Source organism: Electrophorus electricus, chromosome 12 (genome assembly GCF_013358815.1).
Source record: "Electrophorus electricus isolate fEleEle1 chromosome 12, fEleEle1.pri, whole genome shotgun sequence".
In the NCBI taxonomy this organism is placed as follows: Eukaryota; Metazoa; Chordata; class Actinopteri; order Gymnotiformes; family Gymnotidae; genus Electrophorus; species Electrophorus electricus.
Genome location: NC_049546.1, coordinates 21,900,014 through 21,925,981, shown reverse-complemented (window position 1 = coordinate 21,925,981; position 25,968 = coordinate 21,900,014). Strand labels below are relative to the sequence as shown.

General features: G+C 44.1%; 1 protein-coding gene across 7 annotated transcripts in view; it reads right to left on the bottom strand.

Annotated features, from left to right (window-relative positions):
* Positions 1-53: 53 nt before the first annotated feature.
* LOC113582656 (discs, large homolog 3 (Drosophila)) overlaps positions 54-25,968 on the bottom strand; it is a 54,160-nt gene continuing 28,245 nt past the window's right edge. For 2 of the 7 annotated variants that reach the window (XM_027018561.2, XM_027018556.2), the window contains 17 exons: positions 25,713-25,882; positions 25,463-25,599; positions 24,668-24,812; positions 24,054-24,225; positions 15,705-15,861; positions 14,636-14,738; positions 8,344-8,458; positions 5,903-6,079; positions 5,130-5,205; positions 4,456-4,558; positions 2,831-2,872; positions 2,658-2,708; positions 2,457-2,558; positions 2,174-2,346; positions 1,910-2,019; positions 1,690-1,781; positions 54-1,520 (listed from right to left, as the gene is read on the bottom strand). In XM_027018561.2, coding sequence (XP_026874362.2) covers positions 1,414-1,520; positions 1,690-1,781; positions 1,910-2,019; positions 2,174-2,346; positions 2,457-2,558; positions 2,658-2,708; positions 2,831-2,872; positions 4,456-4,558; positions 5,130-5,205; positions 5,903-6,079; positions 8,344-8,458; positions 14,636-14,738; positions 15,705-15,861; positions 24,054-24,225; positions 24,668-24,812; positions 25,463-25,599; positions 25,713-25,882 — 2,032 coding nt within the window. In that variant the 3' untranslated portion in view covers positions 54-1,413. Of the gene's footprint in view, positions 1,521-1,689; positions 1,782-1,909; positions 2,020-2,173; positions 2,347-2,456; positions 2,559-2,657; positions 2,709-2,830; positions 2,873-3,886; positions 3,933-4,455; positions 4,559-5,129; positions 5,206-5,902; positions 6,080-8,343; positions 8,459-14,635; positions 14,739-15,704; positions 15,862-24,053; positions 24,226-24,667; positions 24,813-25,462; positions 25,600-25,712; positions 25,883-25,968 lie in introns of all 7 variants that reach the window. The other 5 variants (XM_027018557.2, XM_027018559.2, XM_027018558.2 and 2 more) reach the window with 5 other exon arrangements.

Here is a 25,968-nt window from a genome sequence, read left to right as displayed (position 1 = left end):
AATTCAGCACACTAGAGTAACGTCAGCCCAGAAATGAAAGAAAAGCAAAAGTATTTAAGAAAAAAAAATTACAAAACAACAGATTTAATCAAAGCATTTTTGAGTTCTAGGGACATTAGGCCATTTCAGGCTCTACCGACTGTTTAATATTGAGAAGGACATCCAGTACAATTATTGTCTTGATTCTACCCGTTTTAAGGCTGCCTCCTCAGGCAGCTTACAGGACAGTACCATATTACCGATCAGTCTGAAGAGAAGAGTCGTGGAAGGCAGAGAAAGTGCAAATGGGCAGTCTGCTGCTCAACAACTTTAGGGGAGTCTTGGCTGCCAAAAGTGTAATTCAGAAATCAGTCATTTAAGACAAAAGAGAAGTAATGAGGGGAAATGGATTTCAAAGAGGTAAGACACAGGTCTATTGCACTCAGAAGATAGGCCTCCAATAAGTAGTAGAGTCTTAAGCACAGGTCAGTTAAGTAATTTGTAGCATCCCCTCAATTGACTGAAATTCTAATGAATTTTCATTAACTAAGGCAGTTTGGTGTCTTGCAGAGAGCCCAGTTACACCCCTCTACCCTCATCTTTAATATAGAGCAGCTAAAAACCACAAGAAAGAACATAAAAACCCAAAGACAAATAAATGAACTCTAACAGCCCTCCAAATAGACAATTCTAGTGAAGTGTAAAATGTGTACCGTAGTATTTAATAATATGTTGTAAAATCGCTCCATAGGATGTTTATTTAACATGTGATTTCAGTAATATAAATGTATATTCATTCCATTTGTTCTGCCTTCAGTGGCCTCTACTAACTGCCGGACTAACAACTGTCTTCAGCAGCCAACCAATGGCTGCTTTGCAGTTACTGAAGATCACCAGTTTAAGTTTCTTCTCTAAATTACTATAAATGTGATCAGTAACACCATAAACAGTACCGTCAGCAGGTTTGATCTGTTTTTAGTCCTTGTAGAAAACCTTGTTGGTCTTTGCGCAGTATCTTCCTCTATTTCTTTATAACGTAACAACAAACATGTATAGGGTTCTGGCTTTTCAGTCTCTCCGTTCCAAAGGAATATCTTAAAAATCCCAGACCCCACTCTCGTCTTGAGATATTCTTCCCCTCCCCCAAGTCCATCCCAACAGAGAATTCATTTTCCCTTTTGTTTTAACATGACAAAAAATTCAATTGGAATGGCATTTCCAGTCTTGGATGGATTTGCTGAGAAACTCATGCAGGTTGTGCACAGTCACAGTAATGGTGATAAGACTTCTTTTTCATTTGAGAGTAACATAATGATGACACTAAAACTTGATATGAAACATATCAGTAAAAAGGGAAGGAGTGGACTTGGGTTAGAGCAGGGCCAGGTTTACGGCAGGGCTCTGCACACGTGCAGAGGAGCGAAGGCTGCAGGCTCAGAGCTTTTCTGAGGATGGGATCCAGATGTAAGGGCCCGATTGCTCCTCGATGATCATCTTGATTTTACTGTAGATCTCTTCTAGTGAGTCACCCTGGACTATGGCTGTGAAGAGAGATTAAACAAGCAGGTTATGCTTAGTTAAATAGTAGGAAATGGCCATCATTCCTGTCAAAATGGCTTAGAGAATCCCCATTGTTTTATAATGGCTATGCAGAAGATGAGGTGTTGATTTAGGCATGCACAAAGTACAGTCAGAATAAAAACAAAATACCTGTAAAATATTCTCCAAATTCCTGTTCAAGCTTCATTGCCTTATCAAAGACTTTATTGGCTTGTTCATACGTCTGCCTCTTGCTCATTTCCCTGTAAAACACATGAACACGCACATACTTGAGTGATAGAATATAATTTGACATTTAATGTTACATGTCTCTCACAGTCAAATTATAAACTATTCCCCAAGATGGGCCATGGAACATTTTAAAACTTACATCAGAGCTTCAATAGATTTTGGCTTTATAAAAATGGAAATCGGATAGAGTTGTGCTTGTTGGAGTCGTTTTATAGCATTCCCAGACACATCCAGGATACAGTGTTTTCCCTGCAACACAAAGAAACGGAAATCCATCACTTCATGATCAGGACTAGCAATAACTGCTAAAGGGAAGCAGGTGCAAAAAACTACGCCAAACTGTATTCATGGGATTTGTTAAGATGTAGAACGTTTGCATTAGCATGTGTAAGTGGTTACAAACCCTCTCAGCCACTGCTCGAACAGACAGAATGCTGGTCCCGTAGAGATTCTCATTGAACTGGCCTGCTTCAATGAACTTGTTATCCTGGATGTCTTTCTCCATCTGCTCTCTTGAGGCTACAAAGTGGTAATCCTGCCCATCCATTTCATTCTCTCGTCGTGGACGAGTTGTATCTGGGATGGGTGGTAATAACGCCATGAAATTCCCAAAGTATATCCCAAAAAATATTTGGTACGAAAAAAACACTTTTAATGAAAAACTGGGCACAAGACATTTCACTTACGTGGAACACAGGATCCAAACTTGTGAGGGAATTCTGAGATCAAGTCATCATTTATTCTGTCCTTCATTGGGCCCAATATGATCACAGGCCTTGTATAATGGACTAAACAGAGAAAAAAAAAATAAAACAAATATCAGTTAGAAAAGAAATATGAAACTTGTGAAGGAAATGACAGTGGATGTTTCATTACTGAATACTCACTCTCCTGTCTGGTCACTGGCTCATATGATAAAATCGTATCCTCTTGACCCTCTGTATGGTTAAAAAGAAAGTAAAGAAACTTAAAGGAATACTTCACTTGAGCGCTAAACCAGGTAATTGGGGTTTTTTGCTTGCTCTCATGTATGTGGAACACAAATTGTCAAATGACTTACTGGAGCTGCTTTCACTGTCACTGGTATTGGATGTCAAACACTCTGCAGAAGGGAAGCATATAAATGAGTGGGTGAACATTTGTAAATCCAAAACATTTTTAAGTCCAAAATAACCGTTTCACCATTATGCTATGAAAAGGAAATGGAAGAGCAAACAAAGGAAATCAGACCTTATGCACAGACACAGCCACTACTTCCTTAGAGGGAAGTGGTAGGAGGTGGCAGTAATAGGAAATTAAGTGTTTCCTCCTACAAAGTCCCAAGTGGCCTCCACTCCCTGGCTAGAGTTTCCTATGACCTTGCCTGGGTTGACTACACCAGATACTGTTGCCGCCGCACAGGCCAAAGTAAACACAGTGTTTTGTTAACTACAGGAATCAACTGGCACAAGCATCTGATGTGTAAGTTTCCATGGGTGCAAACTGATTATTTAACAGCAATTAAATCCAAATTGCCATCCAGTGGCAAGTAATTCAGTCAAAACACAGCTTGGTTTTACTTCGTAATGAACGCTTGGTGTCCTAGCCTAGCCAAAATTATTAGCTACCTTCCGTGATGCAGCTTCCAACAGTATGGGTATGATGCATCAGTAGGGGGAGGAAAAACAGAATCTAGGCAAGGTAAAGGATTTTCCAGTACAGAATACCTGGCCAAAGTTTCTCAATAAAGGAATAAATATGAAGTCCAAAAACAAAATTTCAGACTAAACTGCTTTTTCATTTGCAGTAATGCTTTAGGAGGATCAATACAATTGAAATAAAACAAATTCAAATGAATGAATTGAAACAACACCCCCCCCCCCCAGATACAACAATTGCCTACATGTACTGAGAAAGTTTAAAACCGCACTTCACAATTGCAGCCAAAGCTCTGTACAGTTTTTTTGTTGTTGTTGTTTGTTTGGGCTTTATTTTGGGGGAAGTAGGGGCAAGAGAGAGCAAGCACAAAGAGAGGAAACGACAGACAGAAATTTGCGTGTGGCACAGCCACTGCGAATGGGTCGGCTGGTTCTGAGCTCAAGGGATATCTGTTCAACAAGTACAACCACACACTTACTCAAGCTCTTTGATCCATAAAAGTCATCGCTTAACCCTGGGAAGTCCTGAGTGTCCCGACAGGTGAGAGCAGAAACCAAAGAGAAGAGGAGAAGAGAGAGGACAGGAAGAAGAGAAGAGATGTTAGTGAGAGGGCGAGAGCAGAGGTGCATCGCTGCTTGGGGTCAAGAGGGCCTAACACACTGGCTGTGCACTGAAAGGTTTGGGTCTGTTCTTAATGTGCATTGCTGATGCAATGCATTGATTGGGCTATCAAAAAAAAAAAAGGGGGGGGGGGGGGGTTAGAACACTAAAAGCCACAGGTTTTACAGGCAAATCAATCAGACTTGGTCAAGCACAGCATTTGAGTGTTAGTGCATCTTTAAACCACTGAACAGCAGACACCAGCAGTCCCCCACAGAGTAGCCAGAGGTCAGAGAGCAGTCTGCTCTGTGGCCTCTAGAGGAGGGACTTAAAGGGATGACGTCGAGCAACAGCCAACCACACGCCGCCCCTGGAGTGAGTGACAGGGAGAGAAGGACGAAGCATTACAGCGTTAAGAGCCCTCAGCCCCTCCACGTTCGTACTCACGTTCAGACTCCACCAAGTCCTGCACAATATTCTCCTTGCTCTTGTAAAACGGGAACTTGCGTGAGAGGTTGAAGCTTTTTTTGCGTTTCACTTTGACAAGCTGCTGGGAGATGGCCAGACGAAGGGAATGGAAATGAGAGACAAAACAAACACAACAGAATGGATTTCAAATGTGGTTGAAAGAAAAAAACATGACAGAAAAAAAAAAAATCACCATACCAAAAAAAAGAAAAAAAAAAGATGGAAATATATGCAACAGGGACAATGAGTGCAAAAAAAAAAAAACACCCACAACCTCTTGTTCTAATAAAATAGTACCAATTACATCGTTACTTAAACTATGAATTCAGTCAAAAAAGGAAAACTGCCAGCGATCCTGACACTGGGGGGCTGTATGTACTGAACGCTGAATTTACTATGCCAGAGTAGGACGATGGCACCGCTATGTGACTGCAGGTACTTGAATGCCGTACTTCAGGGCGTGTGCATCAGAGATCTTCACACACCCAGCGAGACGTGAGAGACCTCTGTAATAAGAGCCTCCTGTTTTTTGACTGCAGTGGGAAGGAAGCATTCCGAGCCTTAGAGGAAATGGGTCAACTTTCACATGGCGTGGAGAGGACATTGAGAGGGGACAGAGGCGATGAAGGGGCGTGCTCCTGCAACACACTCACCCTGTTGGACTCAATCATGCCTGTCCTAGCGTGGAACTTGACAGTTTTTAACCGGGCTCGCTCCTTCTTTTCCACCCTACAAAGCACAAAGTTCCACAGTGTTAACTCAAAAGGCCCTTCATATTTACATTTACAATATTTAGCTGACACTTTTATCCAAAGCGACTTACAATTAGGACCGAATACAATTTTTTGAGCGTCTGAAGGTTAAGGGCCTTGCTCAGGGGCACAACAGTGGCAACTTGGCAGCAGTACTCCTTGAACTGGCAACCTTGATTACTAGTCAAATACCTTACTCACTGAGCTACCACCGCCCATCTAACCCTGGGCCTTCTCAGCTAACTTTAGCACTGTTCATACCCAAAGACAGTCTACATGTCTACAGTGCCTGCATGCATTACGATGCATTTTATACAGTGAATAAAGTGGTTAAAACAGTCTGTGAAACGTGCCTAAAGTGAGTTAACTTTATATTGGATTTACACATTGAAATATCTTATAAAATGATAAATATTTTATTTACTATAGCTACTGTTTTCTAATAGATGTTATTTTTTGTTTTTTTATTATGTACAAAGTATATTATAAATACAGGGGTACATATTACATGGACATAACACTCAGCCTGTACAACATGACCCACTTGTACTCGCTACGCGGTGGACTTTGGAAACAAAAGGCCAATCATTTGCTAGTGCCCCTTTAATAAGGCACACTGAGCCCATGCAGTGCTGAAGTGCATTTAGTCCAGGGTGTCTGGTAATCCGTGTTACCTTTTCTTGCTGGGAATGACCCCGATCTGCTCACTCTCTCCATGGGGCGTGACCAGCCGAGCCTGCCACCACTCGTCATCGGACGCGTTGATGACATGCAGGATGTCTCCGTAGGAAAAGCTCAGTCCCTGGCTGGGGAGGCAGCTATCCCTGGTCCGGTCGTAGTCAAACAGAGCCCTAAGATTTGCAGCAAAACAAAACAAATGAACATTCTGTTACTGTTCGACTGTTATTATTAACCTATTACTATTCCATTTTGCACAATTTTCTAATGAGAAGGGGAAGACAGCTAATGTTTTATTTGAGTCAGAATAAACCACACAATGGACATTAGTTTCCTCATGCTGGGTGAATTTTAAGTGGTAGGGAACACATAGAACAAAGACTCCCACGTCATGCATCCTTTATTTTTACCTCGTCAGACAGGTAAGACCCATGAGACAGAAGAAGAACCTGCTGCTCTGGTTACACTGCCCTTCTACAGTCTGCTCTCCATGGACACAGTTGTACAAAGTCCACTGACACACTGCAAAGACACCTGCCCTGTGTCTGTCTGCGCTCATCCAGTGGAAATGCAAGCCAGTCAGGGTCCCAAATGTTTTAAACGTTTTGTTGTTGTTGTTTTAAACAACAAAAACACAACACATTAACCACTCTTCATGTAGCTATATTAATACATTTTGCAAACCAAAAAAGTAAAACACATTCAGATTAAATATCTCTGGAGTAGCTGAATTACTGCTTTGCTAGCGGCTTCTGATGATACCAACTGTTCCGAACAGTGAACAATGTCAGAAGGTACAGAACAGCTGCTGCTAACTGCTCCAAAAGCTTCCTTAGGCCATGTTCTTGCCTTCAGAAAGTCAGTCACAGAATGTTATGCTGCATCCATAGCTAAACAGTCCCATACGTTTGAATTATTTAACCATGTAGCTCATAATAAAAGCATGCAGCATTAAGCATGTGGCCAACACAATGTAAGGAACCTGACGATGTTTTGGGAGGGTTCACGCGTGCGGTGTTCCCACCATTTTGATCAGAAGATATCATTCCTTGCATAGCTTTCAGCTTATTCACCAACAGTCAGATACAAATGAATGTCAGGCCCAGCCCAAGAAGCGTCATGCATTAATTAGCAGAGTCTAAAATATTGAAGTATTGTTGGCATTAGACTTCTGAAAGTAGTGTGCATTTTTGTGGTATTATGTCCTCCAGAATCTGCCAGAATGACATCATTCTCTCATTCTCTTTCCTTATTCTTATGCCAACAGCTCTACTGTGATATTTCACCTGATATTAAATTTGAATGATACTTTCATCAGTATATGTGCTAATGCAGCCTAAAGTGCATATCTTTTTTACACAGCTTGTCCTATTAATTTCACCAGGACTTAATGTTGATTGGTGGGTAAAAACCAACACACACACGCGCACACACACACACACACACACACACACACTATATGGACAAATACATTTTTCATGTACACATACAGATTTTTTTTTTTCCACATTATGAAACATTATTGTTGATACACAGATTGCCTGAAATGACGTCAGCTAGTTCAGGGCGGCAAGGCTTGTCCTATCCCAGTCATAACATTTATAGCTATATTTTAGTGTTTCATAAATCATGACCTAAATGCTTAGGGCCAAAGTTCACACTGGTGAGCAAGTTAACTGTTACAGCTTTGAATGGGTGTGCTCTGCAGTGCTGTTTTGTTGTTTGTGTCTTTACGTGCAAATGCTGCCAACAATGCCGACTGCAGGATGTAGCGCTGGGGGTCTACAGCACGGTGCACCTGCCCAGAACTAGTCTCACACGGGAGATGCAGCATTATTACCCATTACACCATAACAACCGACCTTGTACCTGGAGTTCACAAACACTGGTGAGTAAATGCAAAAAAAAAAAAAAAAAACCACTTATAAAAGGAGACATTTCACCAAAGCTCACTCACCAACATGACAAACTGCCCTGTATACCAAAGATATACACATAAAACACTGAAAACTGACACCAGGCCAGTCTCAGATGTTCATACCTCTACCGGTTTAACAAGACTGGTAAAGCAGTATTTTACAGCTTGAAACACGATTTCAAATTCTCCGATTCCCTGCTATTGAGCCCTGTTTGTGTCTCAGGAATACAACACGCTTTAATACGCCAAGTCGGGCCTAGGGGCACGCACGTCTGTTAGAAAGATTCATACCACAGGACGACTTTACATGCTTCAACTTCACCGATGTAAGGTGTAGGTGTAGCTGACAAACGGTTAGGTCAAAGTACAAAGGTTAAACAAACAGCATTCACACAAGGCTATTTGGTCATTCGAATGCATAAAATCCCTTAAACCCATCACAATCATCATTAAGTGGTTGGTGTGTGTGTGTGTGTGTGTGTGTGTGTGTGTGTGTGTGTGTGTGTGTGTGTGGGCTACCTGACGTAGAGGGAACGCTTCTCACTGGTACGCAAGGAGCCTGATCCAGAACTCATGCTACTACTCATCATCTGCTCCCTCAAGTCGTGGATCTTGGACTCAAAACGGCTGTACTCTGGAAAAACACACAACACATTCAACACTTACATCCCCCCTCAGATGGCTGTACTCTGGAAAAACAGACACACAAACACACACACCACATTCAACACATATATCCCCCCTCAAACAGCTGTACTCTGGAAAAAACACAAAACATTCAACCCTTACACGCATACCCCCTTCAAATGGCTGTACTCTGGAGAAACACACAGCACATTTAAGAAATAGTAATGTGCACCCCCACAAAAAATAAATGTAAAAAAATTTTAAAAATTAAAATCACCCTATAGAATTAACAAATGGATCACAAAATGGAAGTAAAGTACATTGAGTGAAGTCCACAACACACACAGCATAAAGTGAAACGCCTACTGCACACTGGTTAATGACTTCAGGAAGTGGATATTAATCATGTATCTCCATGAGATAGGCCCTAATATCTTCTGCCAGGTAATTAATTATGCATATTAATTAAGTAGAACATGCACTATTCAGTAAAATGGGCTGAACACAAGCCATTTCTCAGAGGAGAAGAAGAAGAATGGCATGGAGCAGTTCTGAGGCCTGCCACGTGACTGTATAGTGTTGTTACTTAACGCATAGACTACAGCTCGGCAGTTCTGAGGCCTGCCACGCGACTGTATAGTGTTGTTACTTAACGCATAGACTACAGCTCGGCAGTTCTGAGGCCTGCCACGCGACTGTATAGTGTTGTTACTTAACGCATAGACTACAGCTCGGCAGTTCTGAGGCCTGCCACGCGACTGTATAGTGTTGTTACTTAACGCATAGACTACAGCTCGGCAGTACTGGGGCCTGCTTGCAGTCACTAGCTTAGCAACCGCCCAGCGCACACACGCACACACAGAGAGACAGCAAGAAAAACAGCAGCACTTAAGAACAAACTCAAGAGATAGGAGGAGCACAAACACGCCTGGAGATTACTCTGGCCAGGTAAGCTGCGATTAGAAAACCCTGCCTGTTTTTAGGCTTCTATAACAAATCAAGAACAAACGACTGTTCAAAGCCTCATCATCAGTTCAGAGAAAATGGCAAAACAGCAGTTAACCTGAATCTGAATTCACACACACACACACACACACACAGTGTCAATGCAAACAGATAAGTCAGCACTGCGCTACCCACTCTGGTCATCACACAGCACTTAACACAACTGCAGAATCACATGGCAAGGTAAGGTAACCTGACACCACTTGACTGTAACCAGGGAGACACCCTGTAACCACTACAGGGTGTCAGAAGGACACGGCCTGTGTAAGGCTAAAGTCAACCAAGAGGTGAAAGCAGAGAGCAGCGAGGCAGCGGTGAAAACGCAACAGGCAGTTGGGAGGAGGTTAGGTGTGATTTGTAGGGCCGTGTTCACACACATTAGCGTGCCCATTGACTGAAGAAACCATCCACTAGTTCAGGAAAGTGTTTTTAGGCACTCAATTACACGTTTAGGAAGGAAAAGCCAAACTGGACAGCACCACTAGACAGACAAATGTTCTGTCCCATAAAGAGCACAGACTCGATTACAGCCAACATCAGCTCAGCTGTGTCATCTAGCTGGTACGTTAACCTTCAGATGCCAACGCACAGCCAGTGAAATGTAGAACGCATGATTTTTATTGCAAGTGACCCATTCAGATAGGAGTTCTTAAGTAGAAAGTGGGACGGTTTGGCATTGTGCTCACATGCAGCGCGTCCTCATTATTAAGTGTAAAGGGTTTTATTTTGGGAACGTAGAGTCTAGTTGCTCCCCTACACTGTTCCTAGCTGTCACAGATACACATGTGCTGTTTATACGGTCAGGTTATGTCATCTTATGTCATCTCTCCTCTTGGTCAGACACTTATGTGAGCAGGAAAACCTTTCACTCACCTCATCAGTTCAAATGGATCTGGCTACAAGCCCGTGTTTCTCACAGGCCAACTACTCCACTTCCTTTTTTTAACTTCGATATGACACAAATGTAACAGGATACGAGCAGCACGTGAGCTCGTGTTTAGCTGCCCATTCAGGGAATTCAATCAGCATTTACACTTATGGCATTTAGCAGACGCTCTTAACCAGAGCGACTGTCATTTGTGCTTTGTCATTTACTCATAGAATACAGCCTAGCAGCCAAATACAGGGATCACTGCTGATGCCTAGAAGTACAAAATACATAAACAATGATAATTGCAATAAACAATAAGTACTAGTTTGTTAGACATCAATGTAATAAACAATACCCTACAATAAGTACTAGTTTAGTCAGTCAACATTGGAGAAGGGTCAGTGGTCATTTAAATATTCCCCGAATAGGCGGTCTTCAGTCTGCGTTTGAAGACTGCAAGGGAATTGGAAGTTCATTCCACCGTCTGGGAACAGGACAGAACAGTCAGCGCATGAATCAATGACAAAAAGGGTTCTTCCTATAGAACTGACTGAGGTCTCAGTTACACCCGGGCAGCCCTCTGAGAAGATAACCACTCACATCCCCAGCTGCTCTTTGAAGCAGCGTCCTGGGCCGTTCTCACAGGAAACCAGGCCGGGGGGGGTGCGCACTGGGAGAGTGTAAAGCAAAGCGAGGGGTTGAAAGGCAAGGCAATTATTTGCCAGACTCACAGAGGCTGGTTAAGCTTTAGCAGTCAACAGCCTTGTACAGTACATGGTTTTACAGTGCTCCTGAAAACCCTCACCGGTGGAAGCAGTTGACAAAAATTTAATACATCACTACAAAACATGTTAGGGGGATAATGATGGGAGGTACATCAAGTCTTCTCGATTTTGTCTTCTTGTCAGTCTTCTCAATGCTTATGAAGTTTAGCTAGCTCATGTTCATGGAACCTGCTGTTCTGGAACTTTCTAAGAACAGCCCCTCCTTGTTTTTAGAAGAACAGCATCTATAGTGTTTAAATGACTGAAAGATGTTTCTATGAACATTAAAGCCCTCACCAGTTTGTTTCACTCTCCCACCACTGTCCATATATTTTATAACTCGTCACTGCATTGGTTTCATTTGAGGTAAACTGGAGCACCATCAATAAATCTTATAAACATGATTTAAGTTTTAGCTTGCAACCACTAGCCAAATCTACACTGTGCTGCAACAGCATAATACAACTACTAACTAACATCCTAGGTGACAATTTAACAATCCCGCCATGTTCAATAAATATCAGCCCGGTCTGTGCTAGTTGGGTCAGGACACGGCTGGAGCTCCTTCACAGGCCGACCATCACACAGGTGTAGGAAGAGAACACCACCAGTATTGCTACACAGGACACAATCTTTGCATCCTAGGTCAGTGGGGGGAGACATGACAGTATTTCTAATACACACTGTGTGAAACACTTCAAATATAAAATAGCACAATGTGAATAAAGATGAACAGAAGAAATAAACCATTAGGGTTTGTTTGTTTTCTTAGCTTAACAGTGGTTTAGTTTCTTGGGAATCGAGAATTGTTGTATAATTGCATCAAGACATCTTGAGTTCAAGTCTAATAAAATGGTGCAGTCTGTAATAATGCTAACTTCTAAAAAAAAAAAAAAAAAAAAAAATCTACAGATAAATCAATCCTGAACTGAGAAAGTGTCCACATTGGTATAGGCTGGACACCACCCACCCACACACACACACACACACACACACACACACACACACACACACACACACACACACACACACACACACACACACACACTCTTAATATTAAAACTGCCCACTTAACATAAAGTGAACATGCAGAATCTTCTCCGACGCAAGATGGTCCAACCTTCATCCTGCACTCGAGTCCCACATAATTAAATGAGCTATTCTGGCCTAAATTACTGTCACGTCTAGTTCTGTGCAGACATATAAGGGAGGAGCAGGCAAGACACCAAAACGGGCGAGAGCATGCTCAAACAAATAACTTACGGCCGCATTCCTCTCATAGCTTTACACGGGGAAAACCTCCGACTACAAAACTCACACATCATATTACTACTACACAAGGTTACACACAGACTGCGACTGTGGGCGTATTTGATAAAAGAAGCGCTGCTGATTTTATTCTAATCAAGTGCACTAGCTATAACGTTAGACCACCAACATGACAGATGATGCTGTAAGGATATCGAGCTCATTTAATCAGAAAAAAGAGGACACGCCGTAGCAACACAAATATCCAGAAAAGCTCACTTTATTAGCTAATGTTTGCGTCGAATGGCAAAATGAATAACCTTCACGGATCAGGGAGTTTTTTTCTTCCCAGTACCACTTCCTTTCAGAGCACCTGTTCTGTGCAGGTTTAATGTCTGTTCAGTAACCTGGTGTGATGGCTAGACGCCAACACAAAATACAAATTTACAAACGTTTAAGAGTTAAACATGTCACGAATGTATGTGATCAACTTGTATTTCTTTGGTTTAGAGCTACGTGTTGTAATTTTATACCTCTGGATGGTGGATAAACCTCGCAGATAGTTATACAAACGCCAGCTGCTAACCAACGTTTGAGGAATGTGTTAGTGGCACCCATATAACCCACCCATCCACCCACCCATCCACCCATCCACCCATCCATCCATCCATCCATCCATCCATCCATCCATCCATCCACCCATCCACCCATCACTTCTACACTACAGGGTTAAGCTCTCTGCCTAACAGCTGCCCGGCAAGACCAACCACGCAATTTACTGTCAAGCTTGATAACTCACCTGTTTTGATAGCAGAAAACAAGCTTTAAGCTTTAATGTTCAATTTTCAAGTAGTTAGTATTTACCACAAACAGCAGCGAATCCAACTACTTAAATTCCATAAAGCCATAAGACAGTAAAACGTACATGGACTTGATTGCGTTCTCGTGTATAGAAATACATGGCTTTAATACATGGCTTTAATACATGGCTTTAATTGCGTTCACTTATAGGAAGGCACAATGCTCACCGCCTCCGACTCAAACTCAGTCACGCTATTTCCAGGTTATCTACTACTAAAACAGCTGCGTTCGACTCAGACGAAATCGCACAGGAAATGAAGGACGTTTGTATTTTCCGAACTTTGTCCGAAATTTCAGTTCATGTTGTATTTCCATTAAAACGGCGAGCTAACCGATTAGCCGGTTAGCTATGAAAGGAGGTGAGCTTTTCTTACCGGGCAGGAGAGCTTTCCTGTTCTCTTCGGCGCAGCGAAGTTCGCTGCTTAATTTATTAAATCCACTTGGGAAAACGTACAACTGTTGAAAACTACTTCATGGAAAATAACCTAACGACTGTCCATGCCGCTGTTAAAAAATAAAGTAAAATAGGCGCTCCTGTTTTCACCGAAACAAAGATGATAAATAAATAAATAAAGGTTAGCTAGCTGAGAGGGTTTCGCTCTTCCCTGGTATGCTCCTCCCATCGGCACAGCACCTCCGCCGGTCAGGATCACGCTCAACCCGGGCCAGGACCATGCTAAACCCGGGCCAGGACCACGCTAAATCCGGGCCAGGACCACGCTAAACCCGGGCCAGGACCACGCTAAACCCGGGCCAGGACCACGCTAAACCCGGGCCAGGACCATGCTAAACCCGGGCCAGGACAACACTCTACTGCGGCCGTCCTCACTCACAGTCTCCATCCGACAAAGATGTGCATAGTAACACCAGACACTTCCAGCCACTATTTTTTTTTTTTTGGTCTTTCGCTGGATTTTAGGGTGATTTCATTTAGCTTTCAGTCACACACTCCGATGGTTGTAAAGTGACCTGCCAGCAGGCTGTCCTGTCCCCAGACTACGAGCCCCATACAGGCGTTACACACGCATACGTCGCATGTAACAGTGCTGTGGGTCCCGTCAGCCCGCCAACAACATCCTCGCTGGCATACCAGGATCCTTTTTTTCTGAATAAGGTGAGGCACCTAACGTGTATCTGTTCTTAAAGGGATACACCACGTAACGTGTGCCGCATTAACGCCGTTCAAAAAGCAAAGACTCCCAAGAAACGCTGTCCAAACGCGTGTACCGCGTTCAAAAGCGTCCGGCTAGTCCCCCAGTTTACAAGAGTATTCAAAAGTCTCGGAGGGTTCAACCTTTAACGAATAACGAAAATGTAAACGCAAAAAGTCTTGAGATCATTGAAGTGATTCTCACACGTCGTCTCGCATTTCGGCACACTATCCAACCCCAGCCAGCCATTATTCCCACTTCATTACGTAAATAACGTTCAGTACCTTCTGGTCTGTACTGGGCGATGATGGTGACAGTCTGGCCGGCTCTCTTCAGTGCAGCCGCAGCCTGTTCGTGAGTGGCACTGCGTAGATTCACACCATTCACCTAATCAGAACAACAAACACGGCCTTGACTGGTACCGTCTCTTTGGACTTTAACACAAAGGATACACGGACAAGGATGGTATCATCTTTAGGCTGGGGTGGTGTGTTTAGCGTGGGCATGGATGAACTAAGCTCAAGTACAAGCAATTAAATAACTATCGCACAATAAAATACTTTATCAGACTCATTCTTACAATGGTACCCAATGTCTCATTTGTCTGAAAGGAAATATAGAACATGTTACAAAACACATTTCAACATACCTCTACCTGAGATGAAAAAAAAGTTATTCATTTTTGGTGGTTTTTATTTTTAAAGAAAATTAACAGAGATCTTGTGTTCTACGTATTCATTATAGTGGATCCCCAATATATACCTGTGGTTGAATTAACCCTTGGATTAACATGGTAATATGTCAACATAGATATCAACCTAAATATCCCCTTATACACCAGACCTGAGCTCTCGACCACGAGTGTGGCAATCAGAGTCTTGACTACCTAAAGCCACATAATCAAAGACTAGAACACTGATTACCAGACTGCTGGGAGAAGCAACCGGGTACTGACTGGAGTTCCCCAAGGGACTTGTTTGGAAACCTAAGACTTATAACGCTTTATCAGAAATCAGTTTCAGCGTCATGAATCAATAGACACAATCACATTAATTGATAAGGGATTTAAATCTTCTTTTTTTTTTATCTAGGAGATCCATAAGGAAACAAAAGTAAAATCCAGTTTCACATCAAAAACAAAACTAAATAAAATGTTAAAAGATATTCCCCCTCATGTTGGGTTCACATAAGGACCACATATAATGCACAACCTCTAAACCTTTTTTATCTGTTTTAACTACAAGTATCGGGTATGTTTGGGATCTTATGTCTAAAAAGACACTGTCCTGAAGTACGTCGATGTCATACAGCTGAACATCTGTCAACAGCTGGATGTTACTGGGAGTTACTGACCGATAGGATGCGATCTCCCCTCCTCAGCTCTCCACTCAGGTCGGCAGGCCCTCCCGCCAGGATAAAAGACACAAATATTCCTTCTCCGTCCTCCCCGCCCACAATGTTGAAGCCCAGTCCTGTGGAGCCTTTGTGCAGCAGGACCTTCCGCGGCTCCCTGTGAAGCAGAGCGCAGACACCATGTCTGTCTGGGGCAGGGCTTAGCTCTGCAGCAAGGGGGCAGCAGAGAGACAGACACGCGTGCACATCTCACGAGAGCTGCTTGATATGGTGAAGCACTAGGGTCTATAGCTACACGTTTGAAAGTGAAGACTTTCACAAAATTAAATGAACAAACTCTTTATAGTTTCCATCATCTCATGGTGTAGAAAGTGATTCCTGTGCATGGAGGGGCAGAGAGCATTTGATATAGATATACATACATAACTATAGCTCACTATGTTACAGCTGTTGACAAAGCCACTGGAAATAAACCCAAACTGCAGTGTTTTTTAAATGCAAAAATATAGTGCATGATAAACACTTAATAAAGAGAAGAATTTAAGATTATTAGTCTTATCACAGTGCTCTTTCCATGAGGTTTACATTATTTTTAATGTTTTTTTCACAAACTTTAACAGCAAGATTTTCCAGCACACACATGCACTTTCTTCTCTCACATACATGAAACACTGCCACTCTGAGCTCACTCCTTCCTCATGTTTGACCACTCTACTGCAGCTCTGTTTTTGCTCTAAGCTGTAGTGACTCATCTGTAAGGAGACAGGCATCTCCAGACAGCCCAGGGCAGCTGGCATGCAGAGGAGACTGAGCCACAGCAAAGGACAATCACCAGGCCAATCACAGTGAAGATTAGCACACACACACACACACATCGTTACACATCTATCCACAATTCACTGTGCATATTTTCCATTAAAGTAGCATTCTTCCTTGTCATGGGGCTTTCCTATTTGTGCCTTTTGTTGCTGATGATAGCACTTTTACATCAGTGTCTGTCGATGACAGACTTTCTAGATGATCCCAAATAGCCAGCTCACTGTCACCAAAAGCGTTGTGAAATCTAATTTTTGATTTTTCTCTGAAATGCTAGAGAACTTCGATGAAGGGCACTTTATCTTAGATGTTGGCTAATGGTGCTTTTACAGAACAATTTGTGCAAACATTTTTGTTGTTGTTTGTTTGTTTATTTATTTTATTATAGCCAGCGATATCAAAGCTAACATTTCTACTACAGAGTGTCCATTCAGTTACTGGAAGTTTGATGACATGGTCATTTAGTGCTAGTGGTCTGAATCATAATTATGTAGCTAGGTCAACGAATGCTGCCCAACACTGCTTTAGAAGATTTATGGGGCTCTTAATAACTGTACTGGCAGTCGCATAAACCTAAAAGGCATGTTTAGCCATATAATATCTGGCCAACAGTTACAATCCCATTACTGTGTTCTCCCAAAGACATAGCATATTAAAAAAGGCTATGACGTTTAGAGGAAGCACTCTTGTCAAACACACGGTTACCTGCTGTTCTCGGTCCTGAAGGAGACATGCTTCTTACCCTGTCTGTCCAGATTAAACCTCACCAAAGACACAGAGGACGAGATGTTCACTGTGAACATGACGATTATCACAGTCTTAGATTATCCTGATACTCTCTGTGACTTTGTCTAGTCCCTGGTGTGGTGCTATGTGTCTATGTGTGTGCATGCGCGCATGTGGGTGTACGTGTGTGTGTGTGTGTGTGTGTGCGTGCGTGTGTGCATGTGGGTGTACGTGTGTGTGTGTGTGTGTGGAATCTCTGGCTGTGGGGGTGTGATGGGAAACAGTTCTACTTTGGCTGTCACACACTCTCCTCATCCGGAACGGCAGAAGACTTAACTCTTACACACCCTCCTTCACGTTTTTTAAAAGCTACTGCACAGAAGAGTACTTCATTCTTGCACAAATCTAATCAGTAGTGAAGCTTCTCTCCCTTCCAGGAAAACTTGTTATCAAGGTTATCGTTCGAACACAGTGCTGATCAAGACCTTTCTGATGAAAGTGCCTTTTTCAACATTTTAGCTGTCATCTTTCATGCTAGTGTGTGGCCAACCACAGACCAGTCTGGCATGTAAACCTTCTTTCTGAAGATTTGCTAACCAGCTCCTACGCAGCCTCACCACTGATTTGTGAACGTGTCAGCTGTAAATGTCACATGTCTCTCTCTGTATTAGGTGTCTTTGTGTGCATGGCCACATTCAGCTTGCTTCACACCTCTGACCACTTGAGTGTGAAGAGAAAGAAAAAAATTAAAAACAGGAATGACTTGAGAAAATTTCTAAATGTCTGAACGCTCTTCTCCCCATCAAGAGACCTGCCGCCCTCCCTACACCATTCTTTCATCTACGCTAAGAATGTAAATAGTTGGTTACCATGGCTACCCTGCAGAGGAATTCTCCATTTTATCTGTGTTGCTTTCCTCACCCTCTGTTGCACCTCTGTGTTCTTTCTGCAGTGTTTGCCGTCTTCTGTCTCTCTCTGATAATGTTTTTGACCAGTGGCCCCACTCTCAGTCACATGCCCAGTGTTGTGTGTGCAGGCCAAGATTCCCAAACCTCACCGCTGCTGAGGTTCAGAGGCACTCGCTCGCTCTCTCTCTCTTACTCTTGTGTCGATGCCATGTGCCACTCTCTCTCTGCTTTCAAAGTCTTGGGTGAGTTCTTGGCCACAGCACTCTACCTCAGAACATACTACTTAAGTCTAATTTGTCTCTGCACCAGCATATGTTTCAAGATGTTTCAAGGCCTTCGGAGCAACTGAGAACCAACTACATGCGATAAGAGTTTAATTCAAGGACTATGGTTAAAATTTGAAGTAACCCCAAGCTTTGATCATCTCTTTTTGCTTTTAACTCAACAGGAAATTAGTTAGCAGTCAGAGGATTCATAGGAGAGTGTAATGACATTACAGTTTTAAAAACCACTGGCTTTTAAAGGCTTTGGCTTGATTGGCTAGATTGGCTAATGAAGGCTATAACTGCAGCATGTTACTGACACTCTGCTATGTTTGTGCCCTGAGCAAACAGTGCAGGCCAAAGACATACGTTTCTCCCCCACATATCCCACTCAACACTGATACTGCCCCGCTGCACTCCTGTGCTTGCCTATATGCGAGCATTACTGGTCACGGATCACTGTGTCTGTTTAAACTCATCTGCGAGTACAACATGTACTATTATTAGACTATTATTAAGTGGGCACTTGATATGGCTTTGGCTAGTGGTATGTGGAGCTGCTAAATTCCTACAGAGACCTTTACATTCAAGGCACAGTACTTAGGCTATGTTCACACAAGCATTACAAAAGTGACCCAATTGGAATCCCTTTTTTTGGCTGTTTGCTTGCTTGTTTTTGTGAGGCTGCTTAATGAACTGACACACACACAGAGGTCCTTTACAGGAAGCACTCAGTGACACGTTCACGTAAAGGAAAATGTGAGCGTCAGTGTGAAAAGTAACTAGCCGCTCACATTAGAGGAGGTGCAAGAGGAATCGAGGGCAACGCTGCAGGGCAGGAGCTGCGTCGCTGCAGCGGACGCGAGCTTCTCTCGCCCTCCCGCCACCCAAATACTCCCTCACTGCTGTCATTGGCCAAATTATGAGGAATGTTGAATTCCAATCTGGCTGGTCAGAGTTGCATTGCCACATGTTCGATACATATCAGACTTCAGTACCACCTATGAAAGTGTCCCAAATCAGAACTGAACAGGTCAGATTCGATGTGCTTTTCGGGCTCAGATGTTAATGCACTGTGTTGGTTGGGTTTTAACCCACAGTATTCTGAATTATGTAGATATAATGGCTTTCAAAATTGCAGTATGTGGCTTTAAACTGGCTGCACTCAGTCAAGGGCTAGGTAGGAAATTCTCCTTAATATATACATCTGGCACACACACACACACACACACACACACAAACAAAAACACACACAGTCTGGCAGTCATCCTTGAGCAAACTGGTAATGCAAAAGAATCAAGTGTGTGAGTATGTGTGTGTGTGTGAGTGTGTGTGTATGTGTGTGTATGTGTGTGTGTGTGTGTGTGTGTGTGTGTGTGTGTATGTGTGTGTGTGTGTGTGTGAGTGTGTGTGTATGTGTGTGTATGTGTGTGTATGTGTGTGTGTGTGTGTGTGAGTGTGTGTGTGTGTGTGTGTGTGTGTGTGTGTGTGTGTGTGTGTGAGTGTGTGTGTATGTGTGTGTGTGTGTGTGTGTGTGTGTATGTGTGTGTGTGTGTGTGTGTGAGTGTGTGTGTATGTGTGTGAGTGTGTGTGTGTGTATGTGTGTGAGTGTGTGTGTGTGTGTGTGGAGCTGGGCATGTTGCCTGCTTTCTAACCCGTGTAGATGAAGCATGACAGCTGTAGGAAGGAGCTCCACTCATCATCTGTACCCTGCCGACAGAATCAGCCTCTCCCTTCTCCATACCATTACAGGAAGAACAGAGACTTCTGTTTATGTTTACATGACTACAACAGAAGCCCAAACACACCGGTGGTGCAGGGTCAAAGCAGAGGGTGTGTCTCTGTGTGTGTGTGCTGATGAGGTCCAGTAACCTCTGTCATTAGCAGGTGTCAAGATGAGCGTATTACCCTACAGCATTTGTGTTAATATTAAAAGCAAACAGATAAATCACAAATAAACACAAGCATGAAAACATGGATACATGGATTTGACACAGACATACACAGTTTAACTGCATATCAGTCTTACAAAAAGATTTGTTAATTCACAAATTTCAGGTTATCATGAAAACACATATTAAAACACACACACACACACACACACATATATAAACACACACACACACTGCCTGGCCAACAAAAAAAAGGGTCACACACTCTAATATTTCACGGACCGCCTTTAGCTTTGATTACCGCACGCATTCACTGTGGCGTCATTTCCACAAGCTTCTGCAATGTCACAACATTTATTTCTGTCCAGAGTTGCATTGATTTTTCCCCAAGATCTTATATTGATGATGGGAGATTTGGACCACTGCGCAAAGTCTTCTCCAGCACATCCCAAAGATTCTTAATGGGGTTCAGGTCTGGACTCTCTGGTGGCCAATCCATGTGTGAAAATGATGTCTCATGCTCCCTGAACCACTCTTTCACAATTTGAGCCCAATGAATCCTGGCATTGTCATCTTGGAATATGCTCGTGCCATCAGGGAAGAAAAAATCCATTGATGGAATAACCTAGTCGTTCAGTATATTCAGGTAGTCATCTGACCTCATTCTTTGGGCACATAACGTTGCTGAACTTAGACCTGACCAACTGCAGCAACCCCAGATCATAGCACTGCCCCCACAGGCTTGTACGGTAGGCACTAGGCATGATGGGTGCATCACTTCAGCCACCTCTCTTCTTACCCTGATGCGCCCATCACTCTGGGACAGGGTAAATCAGGACTCATCAGACCACATGACCTTCTTCCATTGCTCCAGAGTCCAATCTTTATGCTCCCTAGCAAATTGAAGCCGCTTTTGCTGGTTAGCCTCACTGACAAGTGATTTTCTTAAGGCTACACAGCTGTTTAGTCCCAATCCCTTGAGTTCCCTTCGCATTGTGCGTGTGGAAATACTCTTACTTTCACTATAAAACATATTCCTGAGTTCTACTGTTGTTTTTCTACGATTTGATTTCACCACGCGTTTAAGTGACCACCGATCACGGTTATTCAAGATTTTTTTCTGACCACATTCCTTCCTCAAAGATAATGTTTCTCCACTGTCGTTCCACTTTTTAATAATGCATTGGACAGTTCTGTTCTTTCTGAAACAGATTAACATCTTTTCCGTGACCACAGGATGTGTCTTTCGACATGGTTGTTTAACAAATGAGAAGCTACTCACTACATCATTTAGGGTTAAATAACTTGTTGCCAGCTGAAACAATCACCCAAGCAGTAATTATCCAATGGGAGGCTCTTACCTATTTGCTTAGTTGAATCCAGGTGGTGACCTTTTTTTGGACTTACTGCTAACATACAGGCAATGATTATATTATAGTTAGCTGTTCTTCTAATACGTTCATGCATCAGAATGATTCCAGTTGCTCTAATCTAGCGTTTACACAAGCACAAAGCGCTCTGTAGCATGTCCGGTAGTCCAAAATGAATGTCCTACTACTCGAGTTCCTACATGTATTAACACACAGGGTGACTAATAAGTGAAAGTAGACACCGTAGCAACTTAGTATGAAGATTATAGTATGTTATACCACTGCACCGTGTGGTGGTGTTAGGGGGCTGCGCAGGGGTCCGAGGGCAGGGGGCGACTGGATGGTTGGCTAGGCCTATGCTAGGCTAGGCTAGGATAAGGTAGGCTAGGCTAGGCTAGGCTAGGATAAGGTAGGCTAGGCTAGGCCTATGCTAGGCTAGGCTAGGATAAGGTAGGCTAGGCTAGGCCTATGCTAGGCCAGGATAAGTTAGGCTAGGCTAGGCCTATGCTAGGCTAGGCTAGGATAAGGTATGCTAGGCTAGGCCTATGCTAGGCTAGGCTAGGATAAGGTAGGCTAGGCTAGGCCTATGCTAGGCCAGGATAAATTAGGCTAGGCTAGGCCTATGCTAGGCTAGGCTGGGATAAGGTAGGCTAGGTTAGGCCTATGCTAAGATAGGCTAGGATAAGGTAGGCTAGGCCGGGCAGACTGAAAAGCAGTGGGTTAGTACCTGTCACAGTGCAGCACCGGGCTTTGGCACAGAGCAGGCAGGGTGGGGTTGCAGTCCCCAGGCCCCCCTGTGCACAGGTAGGGGTGGGGACTACTGGAATCCCCAAGCAGTTTGTGAATGACACTGTAAATGGACCTGACCCTAGTGGGGTACAATAATCACACAGGAAGTGGACCTGACCCTAGTGGGGTACAATAATCACACAGTAAATGGACCTGACCCTAGTGGGGTACAATAATCACACAGGAAGTGGACCTGACCCTAGTGGGGTACAATAATCACACAGTAAATGGACCTGACCCTAGTGGGGTACAATAATCACACAGGAAGTGGACCTGACCCTAGTGGGGTACAATAATCACACAGTAAATGGACCTGACCCTAGTGGGGTACAATAATCACACAGTAAATGGACCTGACCCTATTGGGGTACAATAATCACACAGTAAATGGACCTGACCCTAGTGGGGTACAATAATCACACAGTAAATGGACCTGACCCTAGTGGGGTACAATGATCACACAGTAAATGGACCTGACCCTAGTGGGGTACAATAATCACACAGTAAGTGGACCTGACCCTAGTGGGGTACAATAATCACACAGGAAGTGGACCTGACCCTATTGGGGTACAATAATCACACAGTAAATGGACCTGACCCTAGTGGGATACAATAATCACACAGTAAATGGACCTGACCCTAGTGGGGTACAATAATCACACAGGAAGTGGACCTGACCCTACTGGGGTACAATAATCACACAGTAAATGGACCTGACCCTAGTGGGGTACAATAATCACACAGTAAATGGAGCTGACCCTAGTGGGGTACAATAATCACACAGTAAGTGGACCTGACCCTAGTGGGGTACAATAGTCACACAGTAAATGGACCTGACTCAGACACACACAGACAGCAGACACAAAGACAGAATCACCTGCAGGTACTGTACATAAAAAACAGAACATGCATGCACGCACACGCACACACACGCACGCACGCACGCACACACACACACACACACACACACACACATGTCAGCAACAATGCATTTAACTCTCATTCATCAGAACAGGCGTGGCAGCTTTGGAGGCTGGACTGACACACAGGCTCTGGGGGGGTGGGGGGTCCATGCTTTGTTTATGGTGAGACTGATTCATATGCAGGAAACTGGCAGTTTTATACAGTTAAAGGCTGAATCTTAAACAGTCAATGACATTTGACCCACGACAGAATGACCTCTAACCCAGGAGTGTTTGCAGTGCTCACACAGGCCTGAAGAGAATGCATTTATCACTCGCGTCTTTCCTTTTGGGTCATACTCACAAACACACTACAGACAGCACAGACAGCACAAAGATGGTCACCAGCCCACATCCTGAACATTCTCAAAAAGCTTTGCAGTTTTGTTTTCTTTTTTTGTCCTGTGGTTTGCACCCTGTGAGTCAAACATCATCATAGAAATCAAACAAAGTATGATAAGTGTGGGAAAGTTAATGGAAAAGTGTGAAAGGATCATGTGTAATAATTCCCGTCTCGCTAAAACACAGTAAGGCATGAGTGTGGATTTTCGGCGAGCGGGACGCTTGCGAGGCGTGCGACCGAGGGAGTGTGTGTGGGCGTGTGCGGTGGAGTGAGGACTGACCTGGTGAAGTCATCCTCGCCCAGCATGTGTCGGGGCACTGGGGAGTAGCGTGAGGGAGTGACCTGGGGAGGGTACACAGGCTTAGGCTCCATGCCGCCCATGTAGGCCATGCTGGAGTTGTGGCCGACGTGGTTGTCCACCATAGTGGGGAAGGCTGGAGGCAGGGCGAGACCAGTAGAGGAGAAGAGAGAGAAAGTAAGTCCGCACGTCCACCGGAGTGTGAACGCGTGCGCGGGAAGCACAGTTAGTGCCTGGCAGAGCTCTTAGGCGCGACTCCCTGCTCGGCAGGAGAGGAGGCGGGTGGTGTGTAGCGCAGGGCAGTGGGCAGGGATGCAGCGTGTGGGATTCTGGGAACAGAGTGGTCACAGCATATCAGCTGCACCAGTGCCGCACTGTTACAAAACCACACGCCACTTTGCCTCAGCACAGCAGCAGTGCATGGCCGGTTCTCTGGTCAAATGCGTCTCTATCTAAGTGTGCAGCTTTTTCTCACTTTCATTTCAGCTGGCTGGTGATTTTTTGGGGCTTTACGTGCCCACAGGGTACATGCGACAGAGGCCGGCTGTGTTTCAGGGCCTGGCGCCGGCCTGTGCACGTCAGCGGGAGATACGTACTGCTTGAGTAATCAGGAGGAGCATACACGTCGTTGAGATGCACGGCTCCTGGCTTGGCCACTTTCAAATACACCATGTCTGAGGTGTTCTTCAGCGCGGCTACGGCCTCCTCGTGACGCACGTCCTGCAAGATGATGTTATTCACCTGCAGACAAACACACACACACACATCACATCAGCCCAGCTCTGGAGTGTGACCTCCGGGCAGCCTGATGCCGTGTTTGAAGGAATGGGAAGGAAGTTAGCAGGCCGGAGAAGCCGGCTGGACCTCCGCGTTGGGAGGTTTTCCATTCTCCTGCCCCCGTCTGCCCTGTGACAGCGGGATGGACACAGAGAACAGAAGCTGGAGTGAGTCAGCATGTGTTTTCCTTTCTGTTTCAATGTTGCTCTGGAGACGCACACACTGGCGCATACATTAAAAACAAAGACCTGCATCTTAAAAATAAGATCATATTTGAGATGCTACAAGTCATGCTGTTAAGAGAACTACATTATTCACATTATTTATATTCTGCTGCAAAGAGTTAATTAGGGAGATACAATATTTCTGCGGAGTACATTGTCTCCCTGATAGCAGCCGTTAGTGTTTACTGAGATATTACAATCCCGTCACAATCCCGTCATATCAGACTAAAGAACCACTTCATTTCAGCAAGAGAATGTGTCTGGGATTCAGTGTCAAACCAACAGCCATATCCCCCTCCTGGCTCGATACATACGTCTGTGAATTTTAAGGCAAGCGTCCACCTGTGTGAGCGCTTATAAAACGGTGCTAGTGAAAGCGTGCAGTCGTACAGCCAGGAGCCGATCGCCTGTTTGAAGTCTTCCATCTTTCTGTGCTGCGCCGCCTTCGATGATCTTGGTGATGTAGATGCTGTTGTCTCCAGGGATGTGCTGGTTACCAATGCCACCAGCAATGCTGAAGCCCAGGCCTAGAATACAAAAAACGCACAGGTAAATAACACACTACAGCTACATCAGTGACACACTGCCTAATGGCACCTGGAGAGTGTGTGAGTGTGTGTTTGGTTGGTGTTCCTTTAACCTTTGGGCCCTTTGAGCAGGTTGACCTCCAGGATGGTCTCGGGTGGAGCCTGTCTTCTACGCACAAGCAGCCGGACCACAGGACCAGCCTCCTTCAGTGCCTCCACCGCCCGGCTGTGCACCACCTCAGACACATCCACCTCATTCACACGCAGCACACAGTCGTTCACTCTGCCAGACACACGCATACGCACACACACACACACACACACACACACACACACACACACATGCACGCACACACAAACACACACACA